Source organism: Siniperca chuatsi, linkage group LG9 (assembly GCF_020085105.1).
Source record: "Siniperca chuatsi isolate FFG_IHB_CAS linkage group LG9, ASM2008510v1, whole genome shotgun sequence".
Lineage (NCBI taxonomy): Eukaryota > Metazoa > Chordata > Actinopteri > Centrarchiformes > Sinipercidae > Siniperca > Siniperca chuatsi.
The window spans coordinates 20759318-20777879 of record NC_058050.1 but is presented as its reverse complement, the minus strand read 5'-3'; the positions used below and the strand labels follow the sequence as shown (position 1 = coordinate 20777879).

Genomic DNA, 18562 nt, shown 5'->3' with positions numbered 1-18562 from the left:
TCTCTGTCTGTCCCTCTACTATTTCAGACTTTCCCTCAGAAGATAAAAGGTTTAAGAATGTTTAATGTCAGATGTGTGAACAAAGCACATGAGCAGGCTCAATCCGCAGGAATCTGATTGAAACCTATATAGAACCTAATGAGCCAAAGACAGAAGCGTGTGGTGAACATGTAGTAATAAGGTAAAGGTGGTGAGATTTAAGAGAGGAGAGTGAGATGAAACAGAGAAAGTGTATGCATTCATATGTAAGCAAAAGGTCATGTAGAGGAAAGTATTGTGTAATTCATATTTAATGAAGCTTTTCTTAGACTAAAACTGGATCAAAAATGGTTCTGATAATGTCACTTTTTATCCATACTTATTCAGACTAACCCATTTGCCATGACTCACAGCTCAGAGTGTTGCCCTGAGCTAAAGTGCTAGCATCAGGCTGATGATGATCATGCCAGGCATGCCAGTGAAACTGTCAATGCACATTTTTGTCAGTACGCCACCATGTAACCTGCTACAGGACAAGGTGTGAAGGTGCACTTTTGCATAATTGTAAGATCCATCTTACATTGCTTCTATTTGAAACCAATCTTTTCTCTTTTTCAATCATTATTCACTGACGGGCCATCATCCCCAAGTGCTGGAACGGACCAAAGATTATCCACACTACCATGGTGGCTGAATGCATTAGAACATAACATAGTGCACTCGGTAGAGCTCACATGTACACGCAACCATGATGAAAAAAATGCAATAGTAAGTGAACATTTGTGTGGACTCCATGAGCTTGGAAGTTTCATTTGAAACATCTTTTTATGCCCCAAGTGTCCTTCATCACTCATTAGTCCATCCCCATCCCTCACTACCATCTTACGCACGTGCACAGATATCTCCCCTCTGCCCCTTTCACCTGCACGTACTTTCCCAGTGCTCCGTGGGTGCTGTAGGTAGCAGACCCTGAGCAATGGAGCAGCAGTGGATTAGTGGCAGTGTGTGAGAGAAGCCATATTCAGACACATTCCTCTGGGGAAGTCAAGGCAGCTAATCCGACCCCAGTACTTACTCTATCAACCCCCTACCAGCTGCACTTTGGCCCCGCAGACAAACAGACACACACAAACAAAATATAACCCAGGCGTGAAGATTTCAACTTAGATGTATGCCAATGTAAATGCAAACAGGCATACACACTTTTTAGTTTAGATCCCTGAAGGGCACACGTGTTACGTACACACAAATAGTCTGCCACTTTTATTCACACATGTGCATGCACTCGTGCATTCCATGCACATATACAGTATGCATACACACATTCACAGACACCTGTCTAAACCCCCACAAGGCCCCCTCTGGAAAGACAGGAGACCTTTTGCCCCTGTGTGGCATCAGTCCTCATACATGGCCGCTGCTAATCAGAACATGCTGCCCAGATTCACAAGTACAACAGCCTGAGTCCCTGATGGGATAACAGTCTGACTGGCTGTTCAGTCGGCTGGCTGATTGTCTGGCTGGTTAACTGACTGGTTCTGTTCTTTTTGATGCGGTGGCAAACGCATAAAAGTACATTCAACACATGAATTCCCTTTCTGTGTGAGCTAAAGTGTGCAAAGATGCCTCCATACACACAGAATGCAAGAGTATATATGTTCAATTTAGCATGTGTGAACTATTATCACATAGGCATGGACACACACACACACAGATGCACACAAGAACAACAGGAGGATCAGGCAAGAAGCAGTCTGATTGCTCATCAAGCAGCAAGCGAGAGCTGGCGAGAGGCATCAATACGACTGAAGCCCACTCTCCTGGGCCCACCTGTCGATTACAGTGGTAAAGACAAGCTGCCTGGTGCCTCGATCCATTCCCAGCAGCCTCTGCTGGGCCTGTAGACACCTGAAGAATTCTGATGCCAGGAGGGAATAAGGGACCTTCCACTTCACACTTGCAGATACGCAGTGGTTTGCCTCTGCTGCATAAACCATTGAGATAAACAACTCTAGAGAGAAATGGAGCGATGATACAAATCTATTGCTCATGTTGTAGCATTTCAGTTTGTAAGGGTAGAACGAGATTAATATCAAGCTGTTCACAGAAACATGTAAAATGAGATTTTCACAAAAGCGCTACAATGCATTTCATTGAGCTGGCAAAGACACAATAAATACAGACTAAAATGTAATTCACAAAATACAAAGCCCATAAAGTGCTACAGCACAAACAATCCCAAATAAATCTCAAGGCATTACAATTATAAATGTGATATTTATCACCATTTGGCCTCCAGAGTTGAATTATGTTTTCAGAATATCTGGCCAAAGGACAACAATCCCATTGCCCTCTGCTGCCTTATAATTAGACCAGATTACAGCAGGATCAAGCTGTTTTCTCCCATTTATTCTCCCAAGGGAGAGCAGGGGTAGGAGTGGGAGGTTTACCCTGTCTAGCCAACTAACCTTGGACATAGAACAGAAACATGCAAAAAAGATCTGGAAAGCAGATTTGCACTTTAGAGTGGAATTTTGACTGTTTTCTTATTAAAACAGTCAATTAACTAGTTTGAAATACACATATTAATAAATCAATAGTGTATTATTCTGATGCACGTCATTTTTTGTGGGGAATGATGAAAGCAAAGTCAGTTTCCTTACTAAAGTGGCCTCAGTTCCAAGCAGACGCTCTGGTTTACAGTTTCAGCACCATGGACAGCTCCCTTACTGTTACTGAGAAGCGCTCGTTTTGGCTTCGCCTCAAATGCACAGTGACGCTCAGGGTTAATTTATTAGGTTTCCTTATGAACGTACCCTGCTGACTTCACGCTAATAAATCTTGACAATATCTAGGGCACAGGATATTGATTTCTATGGAGGTCATTGCAGGTACAATTATTAAGTGGGCAAAATTCAAACCCGAAGCTATATGCACATAATTGATTTACCTGATATCAAACAGCTCTCAAACAGTAGAAACTTTAATTTGCTGGGCTATTCAAAGCTATAAGAATCAGACTACGTTAATGGGAAAAGGAAGCAAGGACACACGCATTAGAATCAACAGCTCTTGAAGAAACTATCTGAATGCGTTTGAGACCTGATGATGTTCATTCTATTTGCAATCACGGCCTCTCACTTCACTGCTCCCCCTTTCCCTCTCCGTTTCAAAGTAGAGGTCGGTGACTCTTCCAAAGCTAGATGGCAGAAGAGCCCCACTGCAGCTGAGCTGCGCTTTGCGCCGTCATCATCCCATCTTTGCATTGCAAATTGCCTAGTCCCATCACTCCCAATAACGGCTCCGCTCGATCTCCAAAATGAAAATCAGAGTTATAGTGGGATTGCCTACCAGGCGAATTTCTTTCATCAGCTTTCGGGACGGGATGCTGCCTGTCTGAGTCTCCCCAAACCCCCCTCACATAAACCACATGCTGTCATTAACAGAGTTCATTTCATTCTCAGGATTTACATCCTTCCCATAAAGACGTGCCTCCTCCTCCCTTGCCACCCACACCTCACTGTTCCCACTTCATGATTTGTTACCCACACATCAGCCACATCATACTTAAACAGGACACTCTCTCTCACTACTCCCCCCACCCCTCCCCACCACCTTTTCTCTCTCACTCTGCGTGGTTCAATTGCTGATCGATAAAGGCAGCATTCAAATTGTGGGCTAGACTCCTCTCCGTCCTCGGCCGGTTTATAGGGATTAAAAAGGAAAGATGTTGAACAGCAGATGCAAGAGCGCAGCACCAGAGATCCTCACACTTGATGCCCCTCTCAGCAGAGATGGTTGAGCCCTCGTCCAGGTTGCTGTGGTCCTATCCTAAAATTCAGTCTTGCTCACTTCTCTCCTATCAGCTGACATAACGCGGCGGGCGGTTCTGCCTGTTTCTCCTCTGAGAAGGGAGAGGGAACCTACTTCAACCCAACAGAAAGAAAAAATTAGGCTATAGGTTACATGTGTTAGTTGCGAACATGAAGGGGATTTACAGAGACGGATACTACGACGGATCTATTGAACTACGGGACATTTTCAACAGGAGATGCGTGAAATGTGGCCGAGGGGACTTTGTTCAAGCCAAAACGATGAGGATTAGGACGGGAATTGTTTTTTGGAATCTCATCTTTTCACTGATGTTCACTTGTGTGAAAGGTACGAGCCACTGCAGCGATTCTCTGTGTTTTGTGATGCGCTTGGTGTGCCTGTGTGTTTGTGTGTGTGCGTGCGTGCGAGAAATCAAAAGCTTTAACGTTGCAACGTGCGCAAAATGGGCTACCACGGTTTACTGGATGGAGTTTTAAGAGACGCATTTCACCGGTTTTGCGCTCAGCGCAGGCTTTGACTGAGTCGCTCAATAGATATGCTTGCAGTAGGCTACGCTTCTCCTAATAGCCTACGTGAGCTGCTTTGCTTAGTAGGGTAACTAGTGAATTGTTGAGGCGCAAGTCATGCACTGCAGATTTCCTATAGGATGTTAAGAGACTCGAATTTATTTAGGCTAGAGCTGTCCGCGTTCTCTCTTTTCTGGGTCGAGTTCTCAAGTATTTATGTGGGATTTGCGTCAGGCCAGTTTCTCGCCAGAAATGTTACTGGAACCATTTAGGGGGCCGAGGCAATTAGTCGTAGTGGAACCAATTTGTCGACTGGTGTTTATCGGACTTTCCAGTGAAGGCAGGTTGAAGGTGGGCTTGTTAGTATTCTAGTGGCGCTTTCTCGGGGTCTGTCCATCTGAATACTCGCTCTAGCTAGTGAGGTAACCGCTGGTTCCATTTTTTTTTTCTTAAATGCATCAGCTTCTACTTTTTTTTGGACTATCTGAAGCAACAAAATTCCTAGACTTTGTACTTAACTTTCTGACCACCTTCTTCCCCCTGTTTACCACAGTAATTTGATTCATGCTATTTACATACTACAGCTTCTGTGAAAGTCAAGTCAAAGCAATTGTTGCTCATTTACCACACTGCAATTACCATGTGCTCATCCATTGTCCACTGACATTTAAACAACATTTACAGAAAACAAATACAAATACATTTTTTGCTTCTTTGCAATGTCAGTTACATGTTAATTATAAACAAGAGTGTTTGTGTGTGTGTGTGTGTGTGTTTCTCCTTGTTTGTGTGTGTGTGTGTGTGTGTATCATATATTTAATGTTAATGCATGGAATTCTCATTTCCAACTCAAAGTAAAACCAAAGAAAAAAGGCAAATCCAATTCCATCCCTCAAAATGTTTTGCTTCTCAATGTGTTTGTTTGTACGTCAGGGACATTTTGTGTGTGAGCGCATGGCTGTTTATCTGTTGAATGCATGTACGTGTATCTGAGTATATGGGCACTCAGATTTCAATTTACATGCAGATTGTTCACCCTGTGAGTAATTCTCATGTCTGTCTATTGGGGGTGGATGAAATGTGCAGCATGCAGAGTAGCAGCGCCCACCAAAAATGAGCCAAGTCGCGTCGAGCAGAGTCGGGCACAATGCTGTTTCATCACCACCCACATTGTGGCAATGTCAAACCTTGAGGCCACTGCCAATCCTCCTAGTTCTGTTACTTATTAGGGAGCCAGCCAGCCAGGAATTGGGGAGGGAGGGAGAGAGGGAGGAGGAGAAGGAGGCCTGGGTCTTCTTTTGGAAAAAAACAAAGGAAATAGTGACACAGAGCAAGGTGAGGAGGAAGAACCATGGAACAGCAGTTGTTCCTATGCTCTGACAACTGACACAATGTTTGCAGAAGTAAAAAGATATCTACTAGATCTGGCCTGTGACTCACTTCTCCTGCTAAGATAATGATGCTGTAAAAAAAAAAAGCGCTCAATCTAGCAAAGTTTGTACAACACCGGTTTGCTAGAGGTGCTTTTTCCTATTAGATTATTTTTGATGCAGGATTCTGTGCGTGGGTGGTGCACAGTGCTGATTCTCTGTTCACAAAGTTATCTCAGTCACCTGTCTGATTCTTGGCACTCTACACAGCATCATGAAATGCAGTTTAGTGAAATTTAGAAACTTAGTTTTGGAATTAATAAAACTGTGCAATGATTTTGAATAATTATATTCAAAAATAATTATATTTTCTCATTGCAGCAGTCCACTACCAAACAACCAAGGACATCCACTGCAATTGTGTCATCTAATCCTGGGGGAATTTATTGAAGTGCTTGACACAGACACAGATTTAGGAAGCTAAATTTTAGGGACTGGATTCTTTTTAAACAGAGCAAAAGACCTGGGTCACATACAAAATGAATTGACAGTGAGCACTTTACTGTCTCTTCGGTACAACAGCTGCTTTGCCCTTTTTTCTTATGACAATCACATTGCATCCATCGATTGGACGACGATCAGTCGAGTTCACAATAATGAAACAGTAACAAAGCTGAGAACACCCCATTCTTATGACACATGCTTGTGTAAGCAGTGAATAATATCATGTGAGAGAGCAGAGATGTTCTCAAACTATAAGTGACGAAGATCCACATTGGAGTTATGGCCACAGCTTCCTGGATCTGCCCTTTATATTATTTACAACTATTAGAATATGTCTTATTGAAACTGATGCATGTAATGTTGCTTTACATTTTTACCTTCATATCCATTTCAAATGGTACTTTGCAGGTCAAAATCTACTCGAATATTCAGTTTCTGTCTTTTGGGATTTCTTTACACCGGACAGTCCTCATTGAGACCTGATAAGGGAAAGCGGGAGGGGACATCATGGGACATTGAAGTGACACCACAGGAGAGGACAAACAGAACACACAGACACTGGTCTGTTTGCCGCACTGACATTAGCATGTCAAATGGCAGTGAACAATTAATGATAGTGAGCAGATTGTTGAAAATTGTCCATCTGTTGTTTCCCACCACTTCTGTTTCTTGTGATTACGCTGTATTTCCTTCTAGCTTCCATATTTTGTTAAAATTTAGCTTTTTTTTAACTCTATACCAGGCAGTCACTAATTGCTGGTAATCAGGTGGGTTCTGCACAGACAGTAATCTGGCCACTGAGCCCTTGATGAAGACTTTCTCTCAATGTGATTATGTAAACAGACTGGAAAGGCTGCTGGGGCTAATCAGGATTACAATTTGTCTGTGTAATTATACACTATCTACAGGGAATTTGGGGCATTATCCCGCTGGCCCTCAGGTTCTTGATCTCCACAACAGTAGAAGAAGAAGTATGAGGAAAAAAGTGGACAGTCTCCAGAAGAATCACCTGGGTTCAACAATACAATTTTCCAGGATACAGGAACTTGGAACAGTAACAATTTCACTCCCTGGATTCCCGATGCCTCTATTAGCGCTGACATCTCACTGGGTAACCTTAGTGGTGTACCAAAGTACTACTAAGCTCACCCACTGGCCTCATGGCCATGGCTTTAGGTCTGGGCCAGGCTCTTAGATGTTACTGACAGGTCCCTGCAAAGGTTGGATATAGTTTGCTGGTTCTGATTAAGTCAGTTCTTCTCAGGTATCAGTTTTAATATAAGCAGTACTCTTGGGGGAGAGAGATTGGCAATATCTTGTCTTTAGGAAGAAAAATAGCTCACCGTTTGTTGAGATTAAATGTAATAGGTTGAGGAGAGGCTGCTTTCCAGTCAAGGCTACAGATTCAAGGTGGACTGTCTTCTGAACCTCAGGTGCCATTTTCAGAGGGGATTCAACTCTGTTAACTGTCTAGAGGCATATTCACAGATAAAAATGTGTGCATATATTTAGCCTCATCCAGGCAGTGGTTCAAATCTATAAAACCTGACAAGTGAGAAATCTGCAGTCACATTGTAGTTGGGATATATTTATGCAATAACTGTGTTTACTAACAGTTATTAATGCAGCATAGCATTTATGTGCATGTGTTCAGCACAATGATGTCCATACCATTGGATAGTTGTTGATTAATCTTGTTCAGAATTGTATCCACAGTACGCTATATTTCCAGTATTATTCACTTTATAACCTGTGACCATGGCATGCCCACGTACCTTCATGAATCTTCCTTTGCAATGACTACTGCTGCTCTTGTTTGTGTCTGCGGCTGTCGACTGAATTTTTGATTTGTGACAGGAGAGCAGGCAGTGGTGAAGCACGGTCAGGGAAACAAAGTGGGGTGATGTAAAGGTAATTGAAGAGGGAGACTGCTTAGTGGAGGTTGCTGTGATTCCACAGCATATTCCAACAGCAATTAAAATGATAGGTGAGGATAGCTTAACAGATATCTGTTTAGACTCTCTACTACACCACTTTGCTGTCAATGTCGAGGAGGCAGCACTGGGGATTGCTTATTCCATTTAGTTAGAATAAATAAATTAATGCTACATTGATGTTAATTGAACAATTGTAATTGAACAAATTGTATTTAAGTTTTTTAGCCTCTTCTATAAGGAATAAAGTAGCAAAAATATGATCTCTCATGAATATGTGAGAAAACACATTCAGGCTTCTGCATACAGAAATAAAATCATCGATTGACTAATCATTTGATTTTAGGGTTCCATGCTGTGTACATTGGCCCTTGGTCCTGGCCTGTGGAGCTGCATTTATTAAAGCACTTAGTTCATCTATCTATGTCCATTCTCAGTTTAAAACCAGGTCTAATTTTGATCATAAGAGCATTATCATGGACACACAGTGTCACTGACACGAAGAAGCTGAACCTAGGCCAAGCCAATATCATCAAACTGCAGTGGCAGCAGTTTGAGACCTGCAGTTCCAGTCCAGCCTGTGGAATCCAAAAGCAATGAGAGCAGTAGCAGGTTAGAACTGACAAGCAAAAAGCTTCTTTATTGTGCCACCTAGAGGCAATGAATGTTACTGTAAACTGTTGTAGTTGTCTTTGTAACACCTGCTCTGTGTGTGTGTACTTGTATGTGATGTTTTAACCTGCAAAATGTAAACTCTTTTACAACACAAGAATATTTTCTACTGAATACAAGGAAGAGTATAGTTCACACAGCTTGGAGTGTCCTTGTGTGTCCTCTATCTTCCAGGTTTCATCGGAGGGGGAAAGAAGGGGGTCTTATCTACGTTTTATTCGTTGCGAAAAACAAAACAAAACAATGGGACGATGCAGAGTCCAAAGGAAAATTAGCAGAGTAGGTTGACTAAAATGTGATTAGAGTTGCAACGACTAGATGATTAACTGATCGACAGAAAATTAATCGCCAATCATTTTGATAATCGAATGATCGTTTAAATAATTTTTCAAGTAAAAATTACAAACATTTGCTGGTTCCAGCGTCTCAGATGTGAAGATTTAAAGCTTTACTTTGCCATGGACTGTGGGAAATTATGACGGGCATTTGTCACATTTTTTTGACATATTTTAGACAAAACAATTATTCTAGAAAATATTGTTAGTAGCTTCCCTAACTTGAGTGTTACTAAAATAATCTGCAGCCAGCTAAATGTTAATGAGGTGGTTTTGTGATTGGGTTTCAAGGTGTTCCATGAGGTGCTTTGCATCTAAAAAACATGTCCCCAATAACTGGAAGATGTTTACTTGGAAAGTGAAAAACAGTCAGTATTGTTTCTGCCTCTGTGGTTGTTTTTAGATAGAAAAAGACAGATTCTTGTTCAGTGCTTCTTTCCTTTTCAGGGGAAAGTGAAGTGTTGATGTTACTGTTTGTTTGGATGATTGGAGGCTAGAGAGACAGGCGTCCTATTAGATGTGTTGTTGGCTCAAAGTTTTGTGTTGTACAGCAGCTCTCACAGTGGTGGCCTGGCATCAGGTGCAGTATGGCTCAGTGGCACTTTGAGGAGGTATTGGTGTCTAGCCATAAAATACTGTATCTGCTGGGAGGTAGCTAAAGCACCAGCAGAACGCAGACGTTGGGAAACACTTATTATACTTGGCTATACAGACACATGACTTCTGTTATTTCCTTGTGCAATGGTGTGTGTATTTGTGCATGTGCCAGCTGTGTTTCAGTGTGGCAGTGTATTTGATTTTAGTATTTTTCACCTCAGTGGTTGGCAATTTAAAACCACCAAATGGAATATTTCAGAGCCCTTTTCCAAATTGCAGTGACACACTTGTGAGGTAATAGTCATTCACTAGAAAGCCTCTTTTCTGTTTCTGTTGTATAGAGCCCATTTCCCTTTCATCAAGCATGCAGACAAGTATAGTGAGGGGCTGCGATTATGCACATTCTATCAGTATGAATTGTGAAGGTGCAGCACAGCCATGCAGATAAAATCCTTCTCTTTGGGGACATCAATTTAAGATTTCTGTCTACTAAGGTGGCTGTCTAGGACCAAGCAGTCATCATTGTTGTATTCCTGGTTGTGCTGATGAAAAATTATTTTCTCTTCCCTCCACATTTTAAATCTGTTGTTCAGGGTACAGCTTGTCATAGATCTAAGAGAAAAGTGCTTGGATTTCTCAAAACAAAATTACCTCTAAATATAACTCCTAAGTGCTGCAGCAGCTCTGATTTGATACGGTGCAGACCCGGAAGATTCATGATCTGAAGTTATGACAGCAGACAAGCAACTCTACCTTGCGCATTTCCTCTGATCAATAGTTATGTTCAATGTTCAACATAATCTATATTTTTTATTTCCTTTTCTTTTTCTGGACTTCATAAAATCAATACTCAGCAATTCAAGGGGGATATGTATAACACTACTGTTTCTCTTGGTTGCGTTTTGTAAGGGGTGTGGATACTTTGCAGCGAATGAAGCCTACCAGGAGGTTTTTGATGACCTTTGTTTTGCTTGGCAAGGGCTCTATCTTTCCAGTCGGTGCTCTGTAACCATGGCCTCGGTGATGGATATCTCTATATTAGCTGACTCACCTTTAAGGTCAGGTGCAAATCAATGCAGGTTTTTTTGTATTTTAACTTTTGATTGCTAGTTGTGGTGCCGTTGCCTCCCCCTCTGTTTGTAATAGGCCATCATCATGAACAATGATGAAATGCCATCCGGAAGAAGAGGTGTCCTTGACAAAGCATACAGTCAATCGTGAGGAAATGGAGTATCGAGAAGAGAAGAAATAATACATGCCAAAAATAAGTCAAGAAGAGGAGCTTGAAAGCGCATAGCTCAGTAGGCTTGTGGATATTGGGCTTAGGATTTGTTTGAAGAAATATACTGTGATGTACGAAGGGTGAAGGCAAAACATTTTTCATGCATAGATCGACTGGTGGTCCAAGTGGTGTTCAAAGCAAGGCTCATTTCTTTCTAAAAGTCTGAAATGGTGCATTTTAGTATTATTTAGTTATTCATGTAATCATGTATTTATTTTAACCACATTGCTGTGAATATTTATGGACTGCATGAGTATTTGCATTTAAGTCATAAGTCAGTAATTTCTTTGCAAATTTCGGATTGTTGATTTGGTTGATATGGTGACCCTTGCATCCTTATACAGTCACTACTGTATATTTATATAGAAGCATCTATATGCATATTATGTATATCAACTCAAACACACTGTTTGTGTCAAAGTCACTTATTGCAAGTTATCTTTCAAGACATGTTGGGGGCTCAGCTCTCTACTTAACACTATTATCTTTCCTTTTTGGAAAATTCTGTTTATTCATTTTCCATATTCACAGTATAACAAACATAACACAACACAACATAACATAAAACCAATGCCAAAAGAAGAAATATTATACACTATTATCTTTCAAAAGAAAAACCCACCAGGTGTATTTGCTATTTAAAGAGCAGGCACTGGTTAAAAAGTCATAAAAAATCCTAAATGAAGCTTAAACACAGTAGTAATAGTACATTATAACATAATACCTTAATGAATTCTACCAGTGAGGTAGGAAAGCACTCAGCTTTTTAAAGAGAAGAAGTGTAATTTTCCATTGAAACATAAACATCTCATGAGTGTGTCAGAGGTCAGAGACAGAAAGAACAAGTCCGCCTCTACTTTCTTCGGTCTCTAGGCTCAGTGCAAGACACTGGCACACACTGGCTACAATAACACCAGCATTGAGGTATTATTACAAAGTGATCATGCAGGTGTGGCAGTACCTCAGATGGTAGAGCATGTTTTACATATATATACATATGTGCATGTTTTATATATATATATGTATATATATATATATATATATATATATATATATATATTTGTCATATGATGGTCAGTCCCCGGCTCTCCCTGTCCACCTGTTGTTCGAGGTTCCTTTAACAAGACAACGAACACCAAGCATCTGCCACATGACTGTAATGCAATGATACAACTTGACATTGTATAGCATTCTTTCTTCTGACACTGCAGACTTTTCAAAGTGTCGTCCCTTTACAGTGTCCAATAGACCTTGCCAAATGATCTTACAAAGAGCCCTGCAGCTGATGTCGTCTTGCTGTTTAGACATTGATGTTTAGACATGTTACTTATGAAGAACCCCAAAACAAACAAACAGTCTTTGATATATAATGCATCAATGGTGTTGCTTTCCAGATGGTTATTGTTCACAAGTAACTGATCTACTGTCCAAAGAATTTTTTAGATCTTTGGTTCATAGTCTAAATGCCACTTTGAATAAAATATGCATCGTTGCTCCATTAATGCATGAAGTTTACACTGACTGGTGCCAAAGGGGGGCGCTACAACATTTCTTTAATTGCCAGTACATAAGAATGCCATTAATCAGAACACAAAAACTTTCATTTCAATATTACTCTGATTGCTCTGAGCCACAGGATTTTGTTAGATTAGATAAACTTTATTGTCTCATTGGAAAAACTGTTTTGGACACACACGCTGCCTCATAAACTGGGGACAACAGACAGTCGATAAAAGACAAATACAGCACAATAGACGGCAGATAAATTCAATGCACTTTAAGGACAATATAGCAAATGGAACACAATAAATTTGCCAAACTAAGTGCTACAGTCTTTCATCAGAATTCAACAGTTTCACTGCCAGAGGAAGAAAAGAGTTTGTCTAGCAGTTAAATCAGCCCTGCGGGACCCTGAAGCAACTACTGAAGGGAGCAGGTCACACTGCGAATGTTTGTCAAGCCTGTTTAATGATGGTCCGTTCAGAAAATAGTCGACTGGGATGGGCAATCTCTCATACCCATCAGCAATCATCCATTACCCAATGGTCTGTTTGTCACTCATAATAATTTGGATGGCAGTAAATGACTCCTCCTCCCCTCTCCCTGCTGCACATAATCATTTCACTTTATGGCTCAACTACAAATCTGCATTAATGGTGGAGGACAACATATTGGCTGTTTACTTGTTTAGGGGGCACCTATCCCTTCACACATTAGTCCATGTACTGGAAAGCCAAAATGTTGTCTCTCATCATTCCATGCTTAAAGTAAACCTTAAATAAACTATTAGGCCTGCAACACATTCTATAATAAGATACCTGTTAAGATGCATAATGCATTTTGTTTACAAAATCAATTGTATTTTCCATCCACACAGGGTACAACACTGTGGTTCATTAATTGCTTCATTCCACCCAAAATCTCTGTATTCATTGGGCAAATATGAGAGAATCCAATTCAGTAGTCTTGTTTCATCCTTTGCAGTAGTGAGAGGCTCTGCAAGGCCAACAGCACATATAAATATGCATGTACTCACACACAAACACACACATGCAGTTCAGGCAGAAATCATGGTGGGAGACAACTGCCATTTTCCTGTCTGTGTTTTGCTCAGCAAGTGTAACAATCAGTTATAAGCATCAAAGGTGTGGTGCGGTGAAAAGGTGGTACTTGTGTGTATATTCAAAAGGCCAGGGGTAAATGTAACTATTTGAGGAACAGCTGGGACCGTTCTTGAGCTGTCTGTCAACCAGCTTTGCTGCCTGCTGAGGCCCCTGTTTGTGCCAGGCTTGCATGTTATGATACTGATTCATATTTCTGAACCGCATTTTCCCCACTGTGCAATCACAGCATGTTGTTAATTTGGTTTCTTATCACAATTTATGGTCGGTGCTGCAGTGTGCCGCTAACATGGGGTTGGAGAAAACCCAGGGGAGCGCGTTTTACAATTGAAGTGATGATGGAGGTCGGAGCAGGCTACTAAGCGGTGACAGTGGAATTCAAAGAAGACATACTGTAGGTGTAAGTGGTAAATGGATTTAATGCATGTCCTCTCTCCTGTACAAGGGAGTACATGTTGTCGTCGCATTTTCCTTTGAAGAAACAAGATGAACGTTTACAATGTTCTTTTTATAGATACAGCTTTTATGGAGATGACAGTGCTTAACATATTACAAGCTCCTATGATTCACAGCATTGAAAAGGGGGATTCTAATTCACAAGCTTATAGAAAAAAAACTGAAAAATGGAAAAACAAGGAGCAATAGATAATGGGAAGGGGGATGCAGAACAATTGGCTGAACAGGCAGTGAATGAAAAAGGTGAGTGAGACGAAGAGAGGGTGAGAGAGTTGCAGGGAGAATGAAGGATGAAAGGAATACACAGATCTGAGAAGGAGAAAGACGGAGTGAGAGGCGGAAAGAGGGAAATGGGAAATATCTTGGCAATGAGCATCTGTTCTGTCATCTTCAGGACATCAGAACAATCAGCCACACAAACACTGCTAAGCAGTTCACACAAACAGCATTACTCTGAATAGTTCGCAACATTAGTCCTCTAATGCTTGACAAACACTGAAATATATCAGGGACTAATAGAGCTCCATGGGTGCTGTCCTTGCTGTAGTTATAAACTCTGGGTGATACAAGAGAGCCTCAAATAAAATACTTGATTTTGACTTCTGAACTTGTGTGGGTCTGATTGCTACTAAGCCCAACACAAGGTTTAGGGGCATCTCTCTGTGCTCTGTTGATATCCTCAACCAAGATTGCTTTAGGTTTACGTTATCCAGGTTAGCTGCAGTTACACAGTTACAAAATTGTGTGGTAACCTCACCACAACTCAAGTCTAGTTTACTTGATTTGCACTCATGGTTATGGAGCAGTAAATGTCTCTGGTTTCATATATTTTTTACTGTTCTAACAATCTCACTCTAACAGATATGAAATCTAGCATAGTGTCAGTAGTAATCATTATCTGTTGTAATGTTTAAAGGGATATTCCAGCAATTTAGTATTGCAATTTTCATAAAATAAGGGGACTCACAAGAGACTGATCTTTTTAAAAAGAGGTCAAAATCAAAGCAACAGAGAGCAAAGAGATCTCCTGACTTTTAGTCCCCAGTATGAGTCAAGTTCCGAAACACTGGATCCTACATTTCCCTGAATTGAATAGCATCTTTCCTCAGACCCTCCCTGCCTCCTAAATGCCCACTTCTTTCAAACCCAACACCTCCAGTTAGTAACACAGACTTACTGTTAAGTCTCAAGCCCAAACCAAGATAACCCTGGTGACATCATCAGGTTTTTATTTTAAGACTTTACAAACATAGAGTAGACATTATACAACTATTTCTACAGGCTGAGTAGCACTCCTTGTGACAAGTGAACTGAACTTCATGTATAAAATTGGTGGAAGGCCAATTTAAACTAAAAAAGCTTAACTGTTTGTAAAAGTGTTGCACTTTTCCTTTACATAATATTATATGTTGGCCATGGCCAGGTAAAAGTTTATTATTTTCATACAACATCATAAAAATGAAAGAGGGGACTTTCCAAGATAAATAATAGACTGAAGTTGAACATCGGTTTTCAAATATTGTGTTGTCAAGCATTTCTGCCCTCATAATTATCTGATGCTCCTGCTTATACTGAAGTTAATTAAGTCTAAACAGTAACTACAACAGCAACTGCAGCTGGGCTCACCTTCAGTAATGGCCATATCTTCCTTAAAATTCTTTTTCAAGGCCATTTTAAACAGTCAGTGTGGGTGCGAATCATTCTGTCTTGTCTTCAATGCTCTTCATTAGCTCTAACTCTTCTTTTAATTTGTCCTACATACACCCAGTCAAACTATTAAATGCTTTTAGTTGGAAACACAAGCCAATTGTGGCTGCTAGGTAAATATGTTGGTGGCCCCTTAAGCTTTGTAAAAATGAAGGCAATGTGGAACAGACTAACAGGTAGGCCCTATTTCAGATCATTAAATACAAGGATGTGTGACCAGTTAAGGTCAGCGAAAATGTACAGACAACCAAGCAATAACAATATAAATATCACAGTAGTTGTTGGTCAAACATGCTGTCACATTACAATTACTCATCTGTCATCAAAAATCCACACCTTTACAGTCATACACACAACTTTGTTGGATCAGTGAAGAGGGCTGTGCTGGTAATTATGATATTCCCGAGAGCGCTTGAAAGCAGCAATGATGCACCATGTCACAGGTTGGATCATGTTGACCCTGTAGGTGGCGCATAAATGCTGCAAATTTGCCATGATTACCCTGTTTGCTCAATGGTGGCGGAAATAATTTCAACTTAGACATGCAACAAACCTTGGCGGGAATTTTTCCCTGCTGCATTTAGAGCAGCAGCTCATCCCCAGACACAACATCATCATAAACCTGTATGGGCATGATATATACTGTATCTGTAACTTTTATCTATAAATAGGTCAGGTCATTTGATCACTGGACACAGGAGGAGTGAATTGCGGGCAGGTCAGTTATCTGGACAATAGAGATATACTGTACTGTCAGGGACTCTGGGTCAGAACCCCTGTGAGTATAATATCCTGAAGGTTTTGCAAAATGTAAAGATTGTGGGAAAATCTTCCAAAGGATTATTATGTTTGTGACAACAGAGTTGTTTTTTTGTGAAATATAAACAGCTGCCAGAATTTGTCCATAAATAATATAATTAATGACCTTGACACATGCAAAATAAATTGTCGGAGTTTAACATTTCGACTGTTTGCTCACATCAGTTTTTAAGAAGGTGAACATATTATTGGGAACACTTACTACTGTTTGTCTAGTTAGAGGCCATTTGAGTTGCATAACTGCCAAGTCATCTGTGTGTTTTGCTTTTTTCCCATACTGCAGTGCGTGTGTGTGGCCTAACACTATGCAAAACATTACCTACAGAGTGTGAAATCCTAATTACACTAGGAGTAAATTGTGGTGGATAAACCATGCATCTTAATTAAGTTTGCATTTCATTAGACAACATGCAAGATAGCCTCAAATAAAATGGCACTCTGACACAGCGTGTATGGGAGCATGTTCATACATTGTTTGTGTAAGTGTGGGAGTACACTGGATGTGGAAGTGTGGAAGAATACTGTACTGTAAATGGGTACCGTAAATGTCTGTGCATGAGTGACACAGATTATGTTTGTATATGGATTTGAGTTAGAGTTACTTAGCTGTGGCACATTCGCTCATTTACATTAACACCACAAAGGTTAGCCAAGCGATCACATTATTGTAGTTTGACAATGATAGTTTAATGCTTAACCTAATATGTCAAGGGTATTGATTTTCAGCAAGCCAGTGCAACAAGGTGCACAGATATATATTGCGAGGACTGTGAAACAGAGAGTTAAGGGCTTGTGGCACCAAATTGGAAGACCTTGCTTGAAGCTTGTCTCTAGGGCTTTCTGACCCCTGGAAACAAGTGGGCAGTAATGATACATTGCAAGCTTTTTGTTCAATATAACACTGAAAAGCATCACTGTAGTTCTCCATTATGCATTTCTCTTCCATTATTACAGCAGTAGGTGTTGCAGCCTATTATGTTTTTAATTTGAAGGGGAACTGAAAACACAAATGGGAACACAAAACTTGGCTCTTATTCAGCTGGTTGCCAGATTTCCCTCACAGCTTCTGCCAGCTGAGAACAATGTGGATTTTCCAAACAATTTGTTCTCAGTTGAAGAAATATTGCACCTGAACTTTACAGGGTGCATACAGTTGTTACAATAAAACTGTTACTTGGAATAGCATCTGTGCAGGCCTATTTAAACAGCCATTCGGTTTATTTATTGCTGCTTGGATGTGTGCACCAGGCAAAATTAAGTAAATTTTATGTTACAATCTCACTTTAGAGCATTTCATTTTTTTCATACACACTCACTATGCGTTTGATAATGACTGGGTGTTTCCTTTCTTTCCAGGTTTTATCCATACTTGCGGAGGCACTTTAAAAGGGAGGAATGGGACGATAGAAAGCCCCGGGTTTCCATATGGATATCCAAATGGAGCGAACTGTACCTGGGTGATTGTTGCTGAAGAGGGGAACAGGATTCATATAGTTTTTCAGTCTTTCGCTGTGGAGGAGGAATATGACTTTTTATCTTTGTATGACGGGCATCCACACCCGGCTAACTTCAGGACGAGGTAAGGAAGCGGCCCTGAAGCTATGCACCTTGGAGGCTGTGTTTGAAGGCTGGCAGGCAGGGATGGGAAGTAGGAGGGAGGAAAGCCTTCAATGATCACTTCTGAAGGAAAGTTCATCTTTAATGTACACATGACAAAGGCTGCTTATTCTTGTCAGGGAGGTGTCAGGCAAGTCAGCAGTAATGTGTGTGGACTGTAGAGTCTCCGCTCTTTTCTGGCTTTTGTGCAGAATTGAAATGCCTTCACAAAACTCTAGAAGATTTTGATTTTAATTTTACGTTTGAGAAGCTCATTTTGTGTACTGGTTTCAAAAAACCAACTTGCAAAGATGCTTCTTGTAAATTAAACCAAAACAGACTTTAAATAG

At 40.6% G+C, this 18562-nt stretch overlaps 1 protein-coding gene across 2 annotated transcripts in view; it reads left to right on the top strand.

Annotated features, from left to right (window-relative positions):
* The first annotated feature begins 3628 nt into the window (after nt 1-3628).
* The window catches only part of LOC122881629 (CUB and sushi domain-containing protein 3-like), a 229266-nt gene continuing 214332 nt past the window's right edge, over nt 3629-18562 (top strand). For both annotated transcript variants that reach the window (XM_044208068.1, XM_044208067.1), the window contains exons 1-2: nt 3629-4140; nt 17973-18195. In XM_044208068.1, the coding sequence (XP_044064003.1) occupies nt 3963-4140; nt 17973-18195 (401 nt within the window). In that variant the 5' untranslated portion in view covers nt 3629-3962. The remainder of the gene's footprint in view (nt 4141-17972; nt 18196-18562) is intronic.